Source organism: Carya illinoinensis, chromosome 8 (assembly GCF_018687715.1).
Source record: "Carya illinoinensis cultivar Pawnee chromosome 8, C.illinoinensisPawnee_v1, whole genome shotgun sequence".
Taxonomy (NCBI): Eukaryota; Viridiplantae; Streptophyta; class Magnoliopsida; order Fagales; family Juglandaceae; genus Carya; species Carya illinoinensis.
This window is the reverse complement of record NC_056759.1, coordinates 33,452,677-33,473,913: the sequence shown is the minus strand read 5'-3', so window position 1 is coordinate 33,473,913 and position 21,237 is coordinate 33,452,677. Positions and strand designations below refer to the sequence as shown.

The window sequence follows — 21,237 nt, the reverse complement described above, 5'->3', positions numbered from 1 at the left end:
TACGTAATTTTACTTATACATAACAAAACTCATTGTTCAATATTACAGGAAAGGAATTTGTGACAACGAAATCGATCTCTCCCAGTATGCTTGAAAAGGAAATCCATGTCATCACACTTGGACATGTTTATGCCAAGTAAACAAAGTTTCCCTTCAAGTTCAAGGTCCTGTTGCATTCCCCATCATAAAAAGAACACTAGTAAGTAAGAAAGAAACTTAAATGTTATTGCTACTCAACTTTCTATCCAAATATTTCACCATAATTTTTTAGGAATTCACACAAATATCAATGAATCTTCAAAGCACTGCTCTTTTTACCCCCAGCATAATCCTCTTGATTATTAAGAATGGCAGAATCTCCATCAAGAACAAAGGCCAATATCAGCAAACAAATAAAAAATAAAAAGGAACAAGAAGAGGGAAGATAATTTCTTTCATACACAGAAATTTGATCTGTTATTAGGGAAATCACAAACAGCATTTTTTTTTTTTTTTATTGGCACCGGGTGTCCAGGAACAACATCCCGACTAATCTCGGGGGTACACAGGATTGAATCTAATTGCAAAATGCAGACAGCAGTGCAAGAATATCCACAATGACACACATTAAGGCCATATGGCCAAATCCGCCTGATTAGCACGCTGTTAAAGGCTGCATCTTTTCATTTATTGCCTTGTAGCACTGGAGACTGCACAAGGGGAGCTTCGACTTGGAATCCCGGTACTTGTAAGGGTTTGTGCAAGATGGCCCAGCACATTTCTCCCGGGGAGGGGGATAACTGACATCCACATAAAAAATAAAAATAAAAAAGACAGTTTAAAAAAATACACCAAACCATCAGCTGTCATAGAGGTAAGAGCAAAGACTAACAAAGCATGGTTACTTCGACCTGTATGACCTATAGGGCCATCAGAGCAACAATGTGCAAGAAAACAAGTCCAAGAAAATCTAATCTCCAGCAATCCATAATGTTCCATCTATTATAGTCTTTAGAGAAGAAACCTTTTACTTGTTAATAGATTAGGGTTGGAAGACATTTTTGAAGGGTTCTTCTGATGGCAGGTATGCAACTTCAACAAATAACCTGCTCCTACTAAACAATCACTCAGGAAGACAACCTACTTATTGAGAATTGATACAAAATTCTAATACAGATCGTGATGACCAAATATAAAAGAAGTCTAATAGATTAAGGTTGAAAGACAATATTGAGAATTGGTAGAAGAATTCTTAAAAATTCTCTGTTTACCTGCAAGGCTTGGAATCAAATATAGTTGGCAGGCCCATTTCATCAGGAAATGTAACAACTGTTCCAGAGGGACCCATCACCCATCTAACAGAGTCTGATGCAATTACCATAGAATTTGCGGCCCTCTCCTGCATTAGATTACAGAAGTATGAAGATTGAGAGTAATGCTTCATCACATGATCTTTAAATTTTTTTTGGCCCAAAAATAATTTCTTTAATGAAAACAGACGAAGACAGCCCGAATATTTGAGTAGCATATAAAAGGAAAGAACAAATCAACGACCGGGAATAAGAGCAAGAGTACTAACGCATAACTTGCTACCTGTGCCAATTCTTCCTGCCTTTTCTTTGCCTTATCTTCCCGCTTCTTCCTACTTGAATCTTGGCCCAAGATTTTTCTAATCGCCTCAGCCTAAAATTCCAGTCAAAAGGAAAGGAAAACACATGAATTACATCCATTATTTATGCAATTCAAAATGCAAAGGAAAAAAAAAAATCAGAAAAGGAAGGGGCTAAACCTCAGATTCCCTAGCTGCCTTCTCCACTTGCATCCTACGTCTCTGAAGGGCCTCGGCTCTCTTCAACTGCTGCTCCACTTCAGAAAGTTTCTCTTTTTGCTCTGTCAAAAAAAAAAAAACCAATAAAAAAAAAACAAAAAGAAGCAAAAAAAAGAAAGAAAGACGGTTAACATGTAAAGAAATTTCAACAATAACCAGCAGAACGTAGCTATAACAATAACAATGACAATGACAGAAGAGCAGAATAGCAGAAATTACGCACTCCTAGGTGGAGCAGGTGGTAAGCCATTTGGGAACTCAATTAGACTTGCACCAAAGCTGGAAGAGACATCTTTGCCAGTTTGAAGGGCCCGTTGACGCGTAGTGACTGTCATTTCCTTTTTATTATCACCCAATAAATCAACAAATTCCATTCTTGTTTTCCTTTTATTAGAGTTGGCCTCACCATCTGAGATTGGATCTTCCTCTTCTACATAATCAGTATCTTCAAATATCCTCCGAAACCGAGTTTTCTTACCCTCCTTGCCCGATCTCAATGGATGAGGACCATCCACATCAACATCGAATTCACCATCAACATTACTTTTCACTGCCCTTGATATCTTCCGTTGCTTTCCATTCCCTTCTTCCTCATAATCTTCATACTCCACACTGTAATCCATGGTAGCCTTGGATGTTTTGAGTTTTTCAAGGTATCTAATCTCATCATCATCATCATCATCTCCATCACCAAGTGCTTCATCCACCAAGCGTCTCTTAGAGATCCGTTTGCTCTTGCGAATAGGCTCATATCTATCATCTTGGTTTGTGGATATATTTCCTTCAGCTATCCTATTCCTTGAAGAATCACCTTTTCCAACATTGAAACCATACTTGGGGAAATCCTTCCTTGGAACCCCTCGTAAGCGATTCCTCTTATCTGGAGTAAAGGATTGATTGTCATCATCTGAATTGTCCTGCAGATCATATACACATGAGATAGACATCCCCACTTAAATGCCTACCCAATCTCATAATTGGACTATTAACAGTTTTGCACAAATAGGCCGCAGAAAGATGAAAGCAAGTTGTCAGAGAATATTGACTTCTCGGCTAACAGAAGGGATAAATTATTGCTAGATACCAGTAGGAAATGGCATAAGGAATTTCTAGCAATTAAAGCAAGAAAAAAATCCAGTGGAACCAAGAGCAAAGCAGAACACCACCCCCCCCAAAAAAAAATAGTCGCAGAAAAAGCTATATGAACCGTGTATAACAAGAGGCTGATGTAACGATAAGTTGATATAACAGATTAAGAGGAAAAACAAGAACTTAGGGAAAATATGAGAATAAAATCTTGTATGCATATGAAAATCGTCTATATATACAATCTAACTTCTTCCTCCTATCCGGTCTTTCCCATTAGTAAATAGGCCCTTTTTTCTTGCCACCAACTTGATTTTAGTTGTCTCATTTGCCAATTTTGTCCAGTACCTCTCTTATTCTCTAAACTCTTTTATTTTATTTTATTTTTTATAAATTTTTAAATATGATTTTTTATGGTGAAACATATAAACTTTTTGACAAATAAAACTTCCAATTTTGTGAGGAAAACTCTTAGTGAAAGATAACATGTTCATTTGCTTAACTGTCACCAATTTTCAACACATTTAAAGCATGTAACAAATATAACGAATCTTTTCTCTTCTTAACATCATTCATTTAATGTGTGTACTTTTTTTTCGATTAGTAAACAAATTTTTATTGATCAAAAGAGTAGAGAAGAGCCCAACTATACGGGACAAATACAAGAGCAACATCTAAGCGTGCCAGTTTAGTGATACAAGGAATTCATGAAAGGTCATGCCATGAAAATCAATTACAATCGACCAATGGATTAAAGTATTGAAAAATACGTTTCGAAGTTCATCCATTGACCACTCTTGATCTTCAAAACTTCTTTCCCTCCAAATGCAACACCATAGGATTGGGATCATCTTCCATATTGATGCAATTTGAGAGTTGCCCCAAATGCTTCTCCAAGAAGCGAGGAGGTTGCTTACCCTTCTCAGCATCACCCAAGCTAGTCCCAACCAAGCAAAGACTTCATTCCACAAAGTCATGGCAATCTCACAATGAAGTAGTAGATGGTCAGCAGACTCTCCACTCTTCTTGCAAATACAGCATCAATCCATGACGATGATTCAACGTTTCCTCAAGTTGTCTATAGTGAGGATCTTCCCCCAAAGAAGTCGTCCATGCAAAAACTGATGCCCTTAGAGTTGCCTCTTGGCCTTCAAAATGTTCTTCCATGGAAATGGGTTTGTGTTGGTGGAATACACAATATCAAAGAACGCTGAAAAAAACATCAATTTCCAAATCTTGAGCATCTCTAAGAAATGTAACATTTCATTGGAGATGATTAATAGGTCAGCAATCAAGACTTCTTTTATTCTTGCTAAACCATAAACTCGTGGATAAGTTTCCTTGAGTGTCCTATCACCGCACCATATATCATGCCAAAACTTGACCTTGGATCCATTATCCACAGTAAAGCAAATATTTCTTGCATATGTATCCTAACCTTTTCATATATGCTTCCACAACCTTTTCGTATATGATACTAACCTTTTCGTATCATGCCAAAACTTGACCATGGATCCATTATCCACAGTAAAGCAAATATTTCTTGCATATGTATCCTAACCTTTTCGTATATCCCTTATCCACAGTAAACCCCACTTCATAAGGCCCACTCACCTTAGTAGAACACCATCATCTCCCCATGGTTCCCCCACGTTTTAATTTGATGACGATTCTCCACAAGGCCCCCGTTCATAGTGATATCTCCACAACCATTTGCCAAGCAAGGCTTTGTTGAAAGATTTCAAGTTTCGAATACCCAATCCTCATTTAATGGGAGAGCATATTGTGGCCCTGAAATTTAAACTCATCATTTATTACCCCCCCCCCCCCCCCCCCCCAAAAAAAAATAATAATAATAATAAAAAGAAGTCATGTTGGAGTTTCTCAATGTGATAAGCCACCTTGGCGGGGAGCGGAAATAATGAGAGAAAGTAAGTTGGCAAATTGGAAATAGTACTTTTGATTAAGGTGACCTTACCACCTTAGGATAAATAAATCCTTTTCCAACTAGCTAATTTCATCTCCATTTTTTCTAGAACATCATCCCAAATAGATTTCAACTTTAACGTAGCACCCAACGGGAGGCCAAGATATTTCATGGGCAGTTGAGATATCTTACATCCCAAAATGGAAGCCATACTCTCCACATTAGGAACATTCCCCACTGACACTACTCCAAGTTCACCTTCGACCCTAATACAACTTCAACCTTGATACACCTTTAAGCATAATAGGAGAGCCCTCAAAACTTGAATTTGATTGTAGCTAGCTCCACAAAAGATTAAGGTATCATCAACTAATAATAGATGAGCTATGTTGAGCGAGGCAGTAGTTGCTTCCCCGACTAAGAATCCATATATGAGCCCACCCTCCAAGACACCTAAAATCATCTTACTAAAACTTCCATCACAAAAACAAAAAGTAGCAGAGATAGAGGATCACCTTGTCTCAATCCTCATGAGCTTTTAAAGAAGCCTTTTGCGAGCCATTAAAAATTATAGAGAGACAGGCCGTAGAGATACAATGATGGATCCAAGTACACCATTTCATACCAAAGCCACACCTCTCAAGGATGTAAAGTAAGAATCTCCAGTTGACATGATCATAGGCTTTTTCCATATCCAGCTTGCACAAAAGCCATAGCTCTCCCAACTTGAGTCTACCATCCAAACTTTCATTTGCAATAAGCACCGAGTCAAGGATTTGCCTAACTTTGACAAAGGCATTTTGAGGCTTCGATATGAACTTCTCCAACACCTTGCTCAATCTATTTGCCAATACTTTGGAGAGAATTTCGTACAACCTACTCACCAAGCTAATGGGACGATAATCATTTACCTCTACAATGCTAGGCTTTTTTGGTATGAGTGCTATAAAAGTTGCATTTACGCTTTTTTCAAACCTACCATTTTCATGAAATTCATGGAAGACCCCCATGATGTCTTCTTTAAGCACTTCTCAACATGTTTATAAAAAGTCATAGAGAAGCCATTTGGGCCTGGAGTTTTGTCACCTGCCTTGCATTTTAATACTTGTTTAACCTCTTAACTCGTCAAACGGCCCTTCGAGCTATTCCAAGAACGTCAAAAGCAAGCCCATCTAATCTTAGTCTCCAAATTCTCATAATGATTGACAATGTGATCTGTGACCTCAGTTTGGTTGGAGGAAGCCACCCCATCAATTACCAACATCTCAATAGCATTGTTTCTCCTATGTGAGTTAGTTGCCTGGTGGAAGAACTTGGTGCATCTATACATTCCTTCAACCATAATGCTCGCGACTTTTGTCTCCAAGATATTTCTTCCAATAAAGAAACCCTTTCAATGTCCGCAGTCACTTGGGTTTTTTTTTTTTATAGGTCATAGCAGATTTTATTCCGTATGACCCCGCTCTCTGCTAGTTTTACAAGCCCTCTCTGCTTCAAATAGTTCCCCCTCCCTCTTCCAATCCCTTGAGTTCCTCCAAGAGAGTGTTTTTTTTGGCCTTCCACATCACCAAACACTTGCTCATTCCACACCTTCAAATCTTTATTCAAAGACTTCAATTTGCAAGCGAGAGCTTGGGCTTCCATGAAATTGGTAAGAAGACCACCATTGTCGGACTTTGTCAAGAAATCCTTTTGACTTCAACCACATATTCTCAAACTTAAAGTACCTTGGGCCTCCATGAAGACCTCCACAATCAAGGTGGATAAGAAGCTGATCAAAACACAACCTAGGGAGTCTCTTTTGATTAAGGCCTGGATAGCGTGCTTCCCATTCTTAATGTGTGTACTTAAATCATGTAGGCTTGCTAATTAAAAAGTCATATGAATTCTTAGTTCCCATAATTTTCTTGTATCCATTTCTAGATCCAAACTTGTAACTAGGTGTTCTCCATGCATACTTCCTGTATACTTGGGATTTGCCTATTTAATTGATGAAATAAAATCTTATTTTACTTATAAAAAAATGTACATAACTTATGTGTACTTGTGACTTTAGTAAAACGTCTATTTTCTTTGGGCTTGAATCTCTATTTTTTCCTCATCCTTCTTCTGAGGTATGCTTATTTTATTATCATCATCATTCCTTTGTTTTTTTTTTTTCCTAGCACATTGTTAAAGGTAACCCTCAAATAATTACAATCTAATGGCCTATTCCAACTCCTAGAAATTAAGCCCCACAAAATTACAATCTTGGTTTCTTCCTTAAGTGTGACATATTTATGTTCGGCATGCATTTACATCTAGAAAAGGTGAACATGAAATTTAAGTTTCAATTTTTTGCATGCATTCTGATTCCTTATGTAGAAATAAAGAAAATGCAATTGACATGTACCTACCCCGATCATTTTATAAGCCAACTAACATCCATAAGTTTGCAATACGATGAGTACGAATCAAACATGCTGCAAATAACAATGCAGATTTGAAAATTTTTGAAATACAGGTTAATGCTACTTGATACCTGAGCAATCAGCTTCTGCTTTGGCCTTGGGGCACCTGAAACACGAGAAGCTTTTGTAGAAAGAAACTCAACACCAGATGCACCATCTGTTACTGACTTTGGATGAATTGTACGTATGACACCTCCAACTTTAAGCTTAACCTTTTTTACTTTGTTATCATTTCCTAAGCCATCTGAAACAACTCCAGAATGCACCACCTTGCTCGTACCTTTCCAATCAGCTGGTGCAAGAACACCTTCACTGTGTCTTTTGGAATCAACTGCACTATGTTTTTGTTTATTACTTCCTCGGAAAGAACCATTCATGGAAGCTTCATCAGATTCTCCAAATCCTCCTCCATTTTCATTATTGATCACACTTGAGCTGCATAGGTTCAAATTGACTTCTTTCTTACGAGTAACTGAACCATAATCATTATTCTCATCACTTGATACTTTGCTCGCATTATCTGAAGGTGGTGTGGATGATAAGGAAGAAATATCATGGTAATCTGGAGGTAGCTGTGATTCATTTCGAGGACGACGGAACGTATTACTCCTCTTCTTCCTCACGGTGCTGTTTTTATCACTGAGCCCAAAACTTCCAAAAGCTTCCATGACAGTCCAAAAGGCAACCACAGCCAAATGCTGCTGTAATTTCTCAAATAGAAGAGTGCATGGATAAGTTGAAAAGGATACACAAATGGTAAGAAACAATACACCAAGAAAGGGAAGAAAATTCAATTAAGCTTGTCAATATTTGCAAAACAGAATGTTTCTTCTAGTTCACATTGGATGGATTATATAGTTACGTGAAACAAAGAACAGAATTCTAGACCTATTTCCTGTGAGCTTTGATTTTCCAAAAACTGAAAAACCCCCCACAACAAAGCCAATAAACTGATTTTTTTTTTTTTTTTTTGCTATTTACTTCAACGAATTAAGACAACTAAAACAAATAAGTGAATAATAATAATAAAGATCCCAGACGCATAAATAAAAAAAAAATTAAATGAATCATGTAAAAAATAGAAATCACAAACGCCCAAATCGATCCATCAAGTAAAAATATCTATTAATCATGAAAAAAGGTCATATTTTGAAGGACACTCATTTACAAACACCCATAAACAACTCCAAGTCAAAATCTGCATATCCATCCATATAAGAAAACATCACATATTTGACATATAAATGGCGCAGAAAGATGACCCATCCATAAAAAAACACAAAATGACCATAAAAACTAACTTCAAGGCAAACCCACATGCCAAAACCTTACAAATAAACCAAAATCAATACCCACATGTGCAAACCTCACAAAGTCACCAAAAAACCATCAAATACAGAAGCTTACCTTTGTGGGTCACAACAAAATCGTCAAAACCCTAGATCACCATCCAGGATACTAGCTGAACCTGATAGACTAGGGAGAGGGACGAAGGGGGAATAAAATTGCACATTGAAATCAAAGGCTAGAAAATTTAGCCAGGTGGTGGGGTGTGATTGGAAATATAGACGTGGGTTCCCAGGTTAGAGGTAATGAGAGGAACTTGAGGACAAATAATCTTCACCATTGTTCCAAAATCAATGGTCCTGTGCATTTGTTGGGTCACCACCTTGTAGCCTATCTTACTGTTGTCTTTGTTGTTGTTTTCAGGGTCCCCCATCTCTCTCTCTCCAACCTTCATAGATCCAGACCCTTGGTGGTGCGCCTTGGCGATGCAGGTGAGTGCGTAGGCTAATTGATATACGCACCCCTCGTACATCTTAGCTTTTGCTGTTAGTCTGTGAATTTAGCTGAGACCCAAATTTCTACTTTAATAATAATTTAATGAGAAATGATATTTTAATGTATAAGTGTTAAAGTAATCTTTTATAAAAAAATAAATATAAAGTTTATAAAAAATTAATTTTTTTTTAAAATATATATTTATAATTTATTTTCTTATTATACTTTTACCGTTTCATTATATGTATTAAATAATAGATTAATAAAGTGAAGTATAATAAATAATCTTCATTTATCTAATATCATATTATAAAATGATGAGAATATGACAAAAAATAAATATTAAATAATATTACTTATTTTTAAAATAATTACTCCATGATAGTATATTGCATTATTCTATTTTATTCATTTTTACATTGTTTTCTTTGTATAATTTGAGAAGGATATTAATTTTATTTATCTGTATGTGTTTGGATGCTTTTATATTTTGTGGATGTATTTTAATCCAGAGGTTGTTGTTTTTTAAATGATGGAAATGAAAATGAAATTTATTTGATGGATATAATATATATATATATATATTAAAAATTAGATTAATAAATAAATAATAAAAAAATATTATTATTATGGCTAGTACAAATTTCATATTTAATTTTTTTAAAACATTTTAAAAAAATAAAAAATATATATTAATACACTAAAAGTCATTTCCTTAATTATTATAAGCAGTTAAAATGAGAGAAAAAACTCGTGAGACATACTAACATTTTCTTTAATAAAAAACTACCTAAATTAATGCATAAACCAATATTAATGCTCTCACTTGCCTTCCTGTTTCCGATTTTTGCCACCACGTTTGGTTTTTTTGGGTCTAGGGCCACCGATTACTTTAGATATAACTAATCGCTATACTTTCAGGGTGGCACGTGGCTTTCATGCCCCATCACAATCACTTTACTTATAATTTTTTTCTCTAATATTGAAAATACGGATCTATGTCTTTTCACCTCAAAAGGAGCACCCTTTGCGGTGGCGTGTGATTTTTACGTGCCTAATTTGGACTGTGCGTGTGACTAATGTATAACACCGTTTGAAAAAATTATTCACCTGTCTAATAAAGATCGACGCATTGGAAAACCTACAATAGGGCGTGTGGTGGTCATCAGATACCGGAGAGCAACACATCGGCCTTCTACCATACTTAGTCCAGAAAAATAACCAAAATAAAAAAAGAAATGAAATAAGAAAACTAAAGATGAAGGAGAGGAGGAATAAATGAGGGAGGAATGGAGATTTGGAGATGGTTTATAGAGAGAAAGAGAAGTCTCTCTATCTAAAAATAGGGCTGGCTCTAATCTTTTCTTACACGGCAGTCAATCGATGACACGTATCATATGCAGTTTATGCAATTACAATAAATTATCAAAAATAATGAGTAAAAGATTGCTAACTTTATACCTTATTCTTAAATTTTTAAAATTGATACGTCATATCATTTAATTACAAAATAAAAGAGGAAAAATATAAATAAAGATAATAATGTGGTGCAATTTAAAAAATTTGACCTTTGTAGAATGTATAAAGTTTTATTTTTGATAACTTGAGAGTAAAATGTATGAGAAATGATAATTGCAGTCGTAAGTGTATAAACGTTGCATAATCATTTTGAAAAAAAATAAATAAATACGAGACTCATATGAAAAAAAAATTAATTTTTTAACAGTAGATCTCACTCTTTTTCAAAGCCATTGCACGACACTTACGCACTCCACAATTATATGTAGTATTACTTTTTTGTATTAATTTTAGTAGTTTAGAGTGCAAAATATTTTATCCCTATATTTACATCTTAAGTGAAAACTTTATTAAAGGAAAAATAAAAAATAACTGAACTCCATAAAAATAAACATACACAACAATATAACTGAACTCATGACCTTAACGGTGAACTAAATAATAGAATTTATATGATAATTTGGGCATTGATCGAAAAGCATTTATAGGTAATTAACCAAATAATAGAATGTCTTTATATATTTTTATTTACTATATTTTTATTTTAAAAAAAACTACGTGTAGTGTCATTTGATTGTTGAGTACAAAGTCTACTTGAAATAAATAATTTAAATAATATCCTATTTTTATTATATTATATAAATACACTTTTCATCATTCTTAAATTGTCTTTTATTTGTTAAAAAATAAAAACATAAAAGTTGATGGATAACATTATCTCATCATAGTAAAATAAAAAAGGTACGAGAACCTAATATATAGAATTTTTCTAATTTAAAAATAAATTGAGATGATACTGATTTTTTAGAAATCTCTTCCATTTTTTGTAAGAAAATAAATAAATTCATGATAATTGTTTTCAATCAATGTGTTCTTGTTTTGTATAGGAAATTATTATTATTATTATTATTATTATTAAAATGGGAGTTAATGAATAATAAAAATAGAAAAAATATAGTTGCAAGTATAATTATGTACTAATCTGTACATTAATATAATGTGATTGGTCAAAAAGTAAATTTTATTGAAAATAGTGTTAATTTAAATTTTAAGTATGAATAAATCAGTATTGGTACATTCATTAGAGCGTAATTATGCTTGTATGTAATAAAACTCATAAAAATAATAGTTTGTCCCTCAAAATGCCATTAGTGTATTTTTATTTTTTATTTTTAAATATTTAAAAACGTTATCACTATTGAATAAATGTATTTTCTTAACATTTAAAAAAATAACTAAAATACAATAAAAGACAAATTGAAAGAACTTTGATGTGATTTTAAATGATAAATAAAAAATAAAAAAATTAATAAAAATATAATAACTAATTTATAAATAATAACAAATAATAGGAAATTATTTCACTTTACCCACCGCAGCCTACAAAGAGATGCAACTTTCAATGGTTTTATAAAGAAAGAAAGCCCATCTCGACCCAATGAGCTTCTGGCACTCTGGCCCAAAAAGATAAAAAAACGTCAGAGAGTACGTCAGGAAAGAGATTCTCGTTGTCCCAAAGACAGAGTTCACATCAATGGTTGGGATGCCCACGCGGGTGTGGATGACGTGGAAGACAGATCGGACGGCTGACAGTGACGCTTTTTGTCCTTCCTTTTGTTCTCGGACACAACGACAGCGTCGCGCGCGATGCACGGGAGTTGTTTCTGAGAGTCCCCACACTCGTCAGTCGTCACCCATCCAAAAGTCTTCGTACTTTGGGTGGAATGAAATCCGTGTTGTGTGTGGCAGCATGGGAATCAAATCAACACGTGTGTTAGTTTAGTCATTAATGAAATTTGCTATGTTTATTTATTAAACACATCACAAGAGAAAATCGTATTAATTAATACAAAAAAGAAATATATATTTTAATTTATGTGATTCCACTATTAGCAACCAAAATTTAATGGCAAAATAAACAAATAAGTAAATGGGGCTCAAAGTGCTTGTGATAAGAGATTGAGTTTAGCTCAAAGTAGCAATCGAAATTTATTAAATTTATCTTTACTTGTGATAATAGAATGAGTTTATCTCAAAGTTCATATTTTTCTTATAGTTGTGTTGATTAAAATACACTTCCTGCTTCTTTTATGTATCTAAACTGGTGATCAAAGTGCTCGATGTTAGCTGTGTGTTTGGTGACCATGGTCGCCAAAGGAGCATGCATGCTTGGGAGTTTGAATTGACCATGTTTGAGAAGTCAAATTGACCATGCTCGAGAACAGAGCATGTGTCCTCGGGGGCAAGGCTCCCGACCATTCACCTCCTAGTGACCAAACTCAATGTTGCGATCAAGTGCACAGTGCTCGCCATAATGGGGTTGGCCAAAGTCAACATTTGTTCTCGTAGTCTAACAAGCCCACATGCTTGGGAACTGAACTCTCAAGCAAAAACAGGATGAGCACTTAGGCTTGAGGCGACCATGCGTTGGGTGCTCGCCATACTGGGATTGAGTACCATGCTCGAAAAGGGAGCATGCATGCTCAGGGATGAGCTCCCAAGCATTCACCTCCTGGCAATCAAACTCAATGTTGTGATCAAAGTGCTTGATGCTTGCCATGTTGTAGTTGGCCATAGTCGACATTCTCGCAAGCCCACATGCTTGGGAACCAAACTCTCGAGCAAAGGTAGGATGAGTGCTTAGGCTAGTGGCAACCATGTGCTAGGTGCTCGCCATACTGAGGTTGGCTACCATGCTCGGAAATGGAGCATGCATGCTCAAGGTTGAGCTCCTAAGCATTCACCTCTTGGTAACCAAACTCAATGTCATGATCAAAGTGCTCGATGCTTGCCATGCTATGGTTGGCCAAAGTTGACATTTGTTCTTGTGGTTTAGGTGAGCCCACATGCTTGGGAACCAAACCCTAAGCAAAGGCAAGACGAGCGCTTAGGCTTGTGAAGACCATGCTTTGATCAAAGTGTTGGATGATCACCATGTTGGTGGTCTCCGACTGTGCCCAAGAATGAAGCACACATGCTTGGGAGCTTGAATCTACTAAGCTCGAGAAAGGAGCACGTATGCTTGAGAGCTTAAATTGACCATGCTAAAAAATGGGGCACATATGCTTGGGGGCTGAGCTCCCAAGCATTCACCTCCTAGTGACCAAACTCAATGTTGCAATCAAAGTGCTCGGTGCTCATTGTGTTGGGGTTGGCAAAGGCGACATTTTTTCCCATGGACTGGACAAGCCTTTGTGTCAATCCCATTCTTTATAAGCACTTTGTTCCCACGGTACAAACTCTTTGCCTTCAAAGTACCAAGCACTTTGTCGAGGTGCTCACCGTCTAGTGACTCACATCTTTTGCGTTTGTCATTTGGTTGTGCTCACCCCTCAAGGTTGGGGAGGGGGGGAGGAGACCATAGGGGTGGGGAGCTTTTTGCCTCTCATTTAGCTTGCTCAGGGTATGAGCGTTTTGCCTCCCGTGGTGTTCGCCTCCGAGCGAGCACTTTACCTTGTTGGGGGCGAACTTGGCTCTTGGGGTGCTCACCTACTGCATTAGGTCTATCCCTTTCCACGTTCTTGTTGGGGTACTAGCCTGGGTGAGCACTTTCTTTCTCCACATTACTCGTTTAGGTAGTAAGCACTTTAATTTTCTTGATGCTCTTTATACTACTAGCCTGGGGCAAGCACATACTCAGGGTGACTGAAGTGCCTACCCCTGGCAGGGGATGTTGTAACTCATTCAGAGTACGAGCACTCTTGCTTGCTTGGAATACAAGTAGAGTGTTCAATATTGTCGCTCGCCTTGGAATTAAATTTGGGCTAAACATCTATGAAGTATGTGCTCTCAAACTATTTCCCTTGATTAAGCATGGGTCATCAGACTATTTTGATTGTTCAATGATCTACTACTAAACTGTACATTTCACTTTGGCATGGATTAGTGTCAAAATATTATAGGTATGTATAATATGTTTTTTTGGCATTATTGCAAGTTTTTGCATTTGTTTACTTAATGAAATTTGACACATTTCATGCATAGGAATCAAACACGTGCATTACACTTTGGTTGCATTTGGATATTAAGCCGACCTTAAATAAATTGAATTCTTTATGAATAGTAATAAGTTAAGATAATACAGTAAATTTTATGGGACCCATCTAAAATGAGTTTAGATGTGTTTGAAAGTTAAGATGAGGTTAGATATATTTCTAAAAAGTTAAAAAATGTTATAGGTCTTGCGTATAAAAAGATATTGAGTTAAAAAAAGTTGTGAATCCCAAGTGTAAAGAGATCTTAAGTTTAATGATGTTTAGTGATTTTGAAGTTATGTATTTGGATGTTGAACTAAATTTAAATTTAAACTTAACTCAGATGAACTCAACTGCTTTCTTATTCTGATCGTAACTTTAAGATTCTCAACTAGACATTTATAATTTTTAAAGATTTTTTCCCCCATAGCAGCTACACATCAACTCTAAACACGTCTTGAGAAAATAACTTCATTTTATTTATATAAAGATATAACTTTCTACAAAAACAAATTAAGTTATTTTGTTAAATTGGAAGCATTTTTATAAAATAAGTTGTAAATTTCTTTAATCCGTAATTCAAACGTCTCCTATCTTTAAAGAAGAACACAGGAAAAGTCTTATAGACTGAACAAAGCACGCTAACAACGTTAGAAAGGAAGTCTTGGTTATAAACATTACACCATCTAAGAAACAAACATCTAGGCCAATGGTTGATACAGGGGACCAACTAACTTACCTAACTCCGAAAGCCAGAAAGTAAAACCAATAATAATTAATCAAACCAAAAAATTAAAAAAAAAAAAAAACACGAAAGAGACAACATTCGAGTTACAAAATTTATTCAATTACAAGGATCAAATGTCCATCCTGATGCGGAATTCAGATGTGTTTATGATATGCCATGGCCACTTCCAGGCCCTCCTAGTGTTAGAACCACACCTTGGAGATCACTTCTGAGCTTCAGCTCTTTGGTTGAAGACGGAGCAGTTCTAATGAGTGGATATTGTCGAACCACTTGAGCTTGCTTGAAACTGTGACCGGAATCTGGGGTGGAATGTTTCATTGCCTGCTGCAACGACTTGAAGGATCCCGAATGGTTTATGTTCTGCGGGTAGGGTTGATTAACTGCAATCTGGCTTGACATAGGTGAAGGATCTTGTGCAAGAATTGTTCCTCTTGAGACAACTCCAGGTGCCTGGTTAATGAGTTCAGTCTCGTAAAGAGCTCAGATACTCTCCATAAGATTACCATTTGGAACTTGAAGTTGAAGTTTTCGACACTTACCGGTGCAAACAATACCCCTCTAAAAATTTTCCCACCAATAGTTGCTGTCATCAGGAGACCAGCATCGAAGGCTCCATCAACTTTACCTCGGACCTCAGCACCAATCTAAGGGGTAAAAAGTAAAATTCAATAGCATAATCAAATGGAAATGGTATAGGCATAAAACAAGTCAGTGAAAATTGACAGTGCGTTAAAAGAGATCATGGTAAAACCATTTCTTACGAGGGATTGAGCAGGCCTTCCTCCCAATGATGTCTGCTCTACTTCTGAATATTGGTCTGTAGGAACAACATGAAGACATTGTTCCAATTTTAGCTGGTTTTGATGTTCTCCTAGAAATTGAATATCCTGTTGAGTTCTTTGGGCTATATTTCTGAGCTTAGATTGGTAATTGGTTGGAATTTGCTTAAACAAATGAAATCCTTGAGAGATTGAGATGGAATCATTCAATTTTTTAAGCGAGGCCTGTTCTTGATCAGATTGTGAGGAAGACGAATGCTGAGAAAGTGAAAGAGAATGCTCTTCTTGTTCCAATTCAGCCTCCCACGGCTTTGAAGTGGCAGTTCTTCTTCTCTTTGGATGCAACATATCTAAATGATAATGAAGAAAATCTATCATAAACCTCCACGCCTACCTGAGGCAAAGATATATTGATTTTCAAAACGAACCTGAACTAAAGCCAAAACATTCTTTTGTCTCTGATTCTGGTTCATGAGCTCTCTTTATTAATGCTATATTGTTCCTGATGAGCGCATTTTTCTGCTCCAAAGTATAATTCTCCATTTTAATAAAAGTATTATAAAGGAGATATAAAATCTTGAAAATCCATGCAAAGTTTTGTACCGCGTTATTTTCTGCTTCTCTTTGAAAATTTCTCTTCTCTTGATTCCAATGGTTTCCAAAAATTTTGCACATCGAAATGTTGTATCGGCCATTGGGGTGCTCTGCCCCAAGCTGCAAGACTAAAAACTCGTTGAGAGGACGCTCATCCTCCCCACACCTGCAAATGAGACTCTCAATTTTGAGGATACTACGCATAAACAATAAGCTAAAAAGTTTGATGTGAGAACTTACCCTCCATATATGGCAATGTCTGAGTTTGTAAGAATGGCTGCATGAGAAAAGCGTCCTTGTGGTTGCTGGCCACATATGTCAAGCTGAGTCCATGAACAAGTACTCACATCTAGGACCCAAACATCATTGTAATAATGTTTGTCTCCCACCCCTCCAATGACATAGACCTGCAAATCATGAAGAGCACAGGGACTTCTGTCTTTTCAGAAACTGATGAGGTTTCAAATCTCTGTGTTAATCTATCCAATACAATGAAAAATCAAAAACCATCATCCAACAAAATAGGTGGAGTAATCACCATCCATAAATGAAAATCTTGGAATTAACTGCAGATAATGTAGAGCCCCACTTCCATAACAACGTGAAAATAGATGGAAATAACTCAAGTCTTTGCAGCGTCTATATGCTGTGACGTGTTAGTAACATGACTTACCTTTGTCCCAACGTTCACAGCAGCATGACCTGCTCTAACACCTGGCGAGGATCCTTGAATTGCCAACTGGTGGGTAAAAAAAATGAAGCAATCATGAGGATTCTTGCATGTATTTCAAACAATATATATTTCCAAAACATGTAGAAATTTAAAGCTATTCATCCATAAGTGAAGTGCTGAAAATATGAGGAAATAGTGAGGGGATGCCCATACCCTTAACCAAGTCAGTGTCTCCATATCAAGCATATCTACATCACCATGATAACGATCACCACGGTCCCCACCATAAACAAAAAGCTTGTTACCAAATGAAACCGCACCGTGACTATCCCTAGGAACAGGTACGTCACCCTTCACCTCAGGAGAAGTCCATTTCATAGTCTTGAGGTCTAGAACATGTAAATCATTCAAGTAGTTTGCTTCTCCTTCTCCACTACCCCCAAATATAACCATCTTATCATCTCCGATAAGCGTGGCAGTATGACTTTCACGGGCGGATGGTGGAGTCCCTCTACATTCAGGTTGTATCCACTCTTTGGATTTAAGATCTAACACATGAAGATCATTCAACTTCTTAGAACCATTTGTACCACCAAACACTATCATCCTGTGCCCCACAAGAACAGCACTGTGGCTGTCTCTTGGGCCGGGTCCTTGACCCGTGGTTACAAGAGTGTTCCAAACCATTGAATCCAGATGCAGCGCAAGGACGTCACTGAAATGCAAACCCCCACAACATCCCTGAAACAGTCAGTGAAAGAGAAGAGATCAATTTTGAGATACCAATGGGAACAAATATTGCATTACAGTAACATGTAGTTCTAAAGGATCTAACTATAGTAGTTAGTTAACATAGCCAGATAACATCAATTTCAGTAAATTATATCTTGCAGACAGAAACATGAAATCTTGATTTCTGCTTTGTCAAACATAAAGGTGTTTAAGCTCGTAGAGGCCAAGTAAATAATGGATTTTCTATATTTTAAATGATCCCGGAGAGTATAGCTGAATGTGGAGGACATATTTCTCCCCCAGAGGGCGCATCAAATTGAACATCAGAGAAAAAGCAACACAGAGACATTCTTCAAGACAAAAGTCTGAAGGCTGAAACCTGAAGTGCTTCATCCATATCTTCCCTTCCACCCCTCACCACCCCTGCTTTTTTCAGTAAGAAAAATTACCATACCCCATTAGAGTGGAAGAAGCTTGAACCACAGGATCCTTTTGATAGGTACCGCTAACCATTTTTGGCTAGTGCTAAACACAAACACCACCAGAGGAACTCTCTGGGAAAGACTGGTCAACTCAAAAGAAAAATCATAGTAGTGTATTTAAGGAAATCATGTAATTCAGCGAGTAAAACCTCTCTTGTCATCTAAACATCTTTTAGAAAGCGTTCCTTCTCTCGAAAAAATTGGAAGAGGGAAGGAAAAGTTAGAAAGAAATTAAAGTGTTTGAGTATCATCAATAGGAAAAGTGTAATACTGGTATTTATCCTCTGAATCAAATTTTCAAACCAGAACATCAAACTTTTGTTATGCACTACTTATTATCTCAGAACCAGAAAAATTGTCAGAAACACAACTAATCTCATTTTATGTGCAAGCACTACAAAATTTTCAGGAAAAGATACTAAAGAAGAAGGGAAACAAGTAGATGAAAGGAAATGGAAGGATAAAAGAAAAGCAAATGGAAAAAAATATTCCCTATTTCAAGAAAGCCCATCCTACCTCTTAACTGTCCTACTAATTAGAGAAACAAAAATCCAAGAAAATAAAGTCAATACTCTCCAACAAGACACAAAAGAAGATAAATTTAGGAAGAAGCAGTATCCAGTGAAGAAAGTGTATGTAACCTTAAGCCAATGATAACTTTGTTTCAAAACTAAAGAAGAGAGTACAAGTATCCAAATGAAAATAACATCAAATAAACGCAAAAAGGAAAAAATAATAAATAAATAAATTGCTACCGGTTATAACAGAACAACTGCCTAAAGGAAACGATTTCTGCATTTTAAGGCAGCATTTCAAATAAGTGAAACCATGAGAAGCCTCAAAAACCACAATTAGAGAAGAAAAAAGCTATCCTTGGAGCATTAAAGGCGAAAAATCATTTGTACTTCATAAATTATACAAACCCCAAACACGTAAACAACCCCAGGAGAACAGCAAGCAGAATGCCCCCATCTCTCGGACGGATTGGATCCCAAAACCTTTGGATAGAGCCACATTGCCTTCTTTTTCGCAGTTTCACCTCCCAAAGACCCCATTATCAAACACACGCTCCTTCTCTGAGCAGCACAAGTCTGGTATTTCTTCAACACAGTGCTTGAGAAAAGTTAAAGAAATAGAAGATGAGAGAATGGAATAAAGCTACAAAAGAGGAGATGAGCAAGCCGAGTGATGTATCAACAATCAGTGTCAATGGACATGAAAAGATGGGCGCTTTCAAGTCCCAAATCACTGTCAACCAACAGCAACAGAGGGTCGGGGTGAAAAGAACGTTTTTCTCCGTATTAAAATCTTCTATACTAGAAACATACACTACGTGGTTGGATAAGCTCGAAGAACATTGACCGATGATGTAAAATCATGTGTATGAAGTAGGAGAAAGACGGACTGTTTATTTCTTTTCCTTTATTTTTTGTTGTGAGTTGTTTATGAGTAGTTTCTTTACGTTTTCATATTTGTCTTGCTGAAAATGATGGGAGTGTGGGGGCATTGGGTTGTGGAAAATGATGAAGAAGGACCAAGGTGCATGGGGTTTTGAGGTTTTTGACAGTACAAGTTAGAGAGTGACGTTGCTTTTAATGTCACATGGTTTTCTCACTTTCTTTCTTTGTTAACGTGACATTGGGATTGATGGTCGTGCCAAGTTGCTCTCAATCTCTCTTTCACGCCCCAATTTTCAAGGTGGGTTATTGATGTGGATCTAGAAATGTCACTTTCCTCAAGGGTTCTTCGGGGAAGTGTGGAGCTTTGTGTTGCGAGTAAAATTCTTTAGTTTTGAGAAAAACCGTTGGAATAATGCTAAAGCCACCGCTGGCTGGGAGCTACGCTGGTAATTTTTATTTTTATTTTTTTAATTTTGTGATTAAGAAATTATTTTTTAATAATATTATAAATTTTTAAAAATATATATTTAAAAATATTAAATAAATACATATATTAAAAAAAACAAAACATACTAACGGTAGCTCCAGCTCCCGGTGGCTATACTGCCACCCTTGGGGTTGTGTTCTCACCAAATCCATAAAATAATATTATATAGTTTTAGGAAGAATAAATATCGTGCTTTCTCTGTAAAATAATTATTTTTTTATTAAAATTTAAGATTTGCTCACCTTTTTTTGGATCCACGATCTAGTTTGATCCTGATCCAAATCATGGATTGAAAAAATCTCTAGATTTTGCAGTATTTATAATTTTTTATAATCTGATATATCACATCAAATCATATCAATTTATATATTTAATTTTATGTAATCTTTTATATCTAAAATATTTTTGACATGAGAAGTACAATATATATAAAGAGAGCACATAAAAATAAACTCATAAGCTTACGTGATTTAATGTGAATTATTAAATTTAATTTATAATAAAAATAATTTAATTTATAATAACTTATTATAATTATCAATTTATAGATTTATTTTTACATTATTTTTTATGGATAAAATAATTTTCCTGAATCCTACGCGTTTGTGGAAATATATATTATGCGGAGATTAGATTGGGAAAACGCTAAAAGAAATAGTGTGGATTTGTTTGGGAATTGGGAATGGAATCAATGGATATTGTAAAAAGAGAGACAGAGGGGTAGAGTACACGCGAGAAACACGGGAGAGTTTTTAGGCTTATGGTACCAGTGTCTGTCTGTCTGCCTGCCTCCCTGCA

At 36.1% G+C, this 21,237-nt stretch overlaps 2 protein-coding genes across 3 annotated transcripts; both read right to left on the bottom strand.

Annotated features, from left to right (window-relative positions):
- Window positions 1–459: 459 nt before the first annotated feature.
- LOC122318731 (ABC transporter F family member 4-like) lies at window positions 460–9,079 on the bottom strand. 2 transcript variants are annotated; one of them, XM_043136312.1, is made up of 7 exons: window positions 8,678–9,079; window positions 7,342–7,971; window positions 2,031–2,724; window positions 1,769–1,869; window positions 1,573–1,662; window positions 1,251–1,378; window positions 460–779 (listed from the first exon to the last, which is right to left on the bottom strand). In XM_043136312.1, the coding sequence occupies exons 2-7, from the start codon at window positions 7,936–7,938 to the stop codon at window positions 635–637; spliced, it is 1,755 nt and encodes a 584-aa protein (XP_042992246.1). In that variant the 5' UTR covers window positions 7,939–7,971; window positions 8,678–9,079; the 3' UTR covers window positions 460–634. The 2 variants fall into 2 exon arrangements, with proteins under 2 accessions (XP_042992246.1, XP_042992248.1); XM_043136314.1 differs by having other exon boundaries at window positions 7,342–7,968.
- A 6,090-nt stretch (window positions 9,080–15,169) lies between these two features.
- On the bottom strand, window positions 15,170–20,007 carry LOC122317886 (acyl-CoA-binding domain-containing protein 4-like). The gene is made up of 9 exons (XM_043134936.1): window positions 19,476–20,007; window positions 17,552–18,079; window positions 17,339–17,404; window positions 16,906–17,072; window positions 16,675–16,831; window positions 16,500–16,590; window positions 16,054–16,421; window positions 15,832–15,936; window positions 15,170–15,742 (listed from the first exon to the last, which is right to left on the bottom strand). The coding sequence occupies exons 1-9, from the start codon at window positions 19,605–19,607 to the stop codon at window positions 15,437–15,439; spliced, it is 1,920 nt and encodes a 639-aa protein (XP_042990870.1). The 5' UTR covers window positions 19,608–20,007; the 3' UTR covers window positions 15,170–15,436.
- Window positions 20,008–21,237: the final 1,230 nt, after the last annotated feature.

What these genes read in the sequence shown, in the direction of transcription:
- LOC122318731 (XM_043136312.1), bottom strand. Translation starts at nt 7,938, where the DNA reads ATGGAAGCTTTTGGAAGTTTTGGGCTCAGTGATAAAAACAGCACCGTG. An exon ending in AGCAGAAGCTGATTGCTCAG is followed by an intron (nt 2,725 to 7,341) that starts GTATCAAGTAGC and finishes TATGATCTGCAG; the next exon opens with GACAATTCAGATGATGACAA. An exon ending in GGCAGGAAGAATTGGCACAG is followed by an intron (nt 1,379 to 1,572) that starts GTAGCAAGTTAT and finishes AATCTAATGCAG; the next exon opens with GAGAGGGCCGCAAATTCTAT.
- LOC122317886 (XM_043134936.1), bottom strand. Translation starts at nt 19,607, where the DNA reads ATGGGGTCTTTGGGAGGTGAAACTGCGAAAAAGAAGGCAATGTGGCTC. An exon ending in CTGTGAACGTTGGGACAAAG is followed by an intron (nt 17,073 to 17,338) that starts GTAAGTCATGTT and finishes CATGATTTGCAG; the next exon opens with GTCTATGTCATTGGAGGGGT. An exon ending in GACATTGCCATATATGGAGG is followed by an intron (nt 16,832 to 16,905) that starts GTAAGTTCTCAC and finishes TCTCATTTGCAG; the next exon opens with GTGTGGGGAGGATGAGCGTC.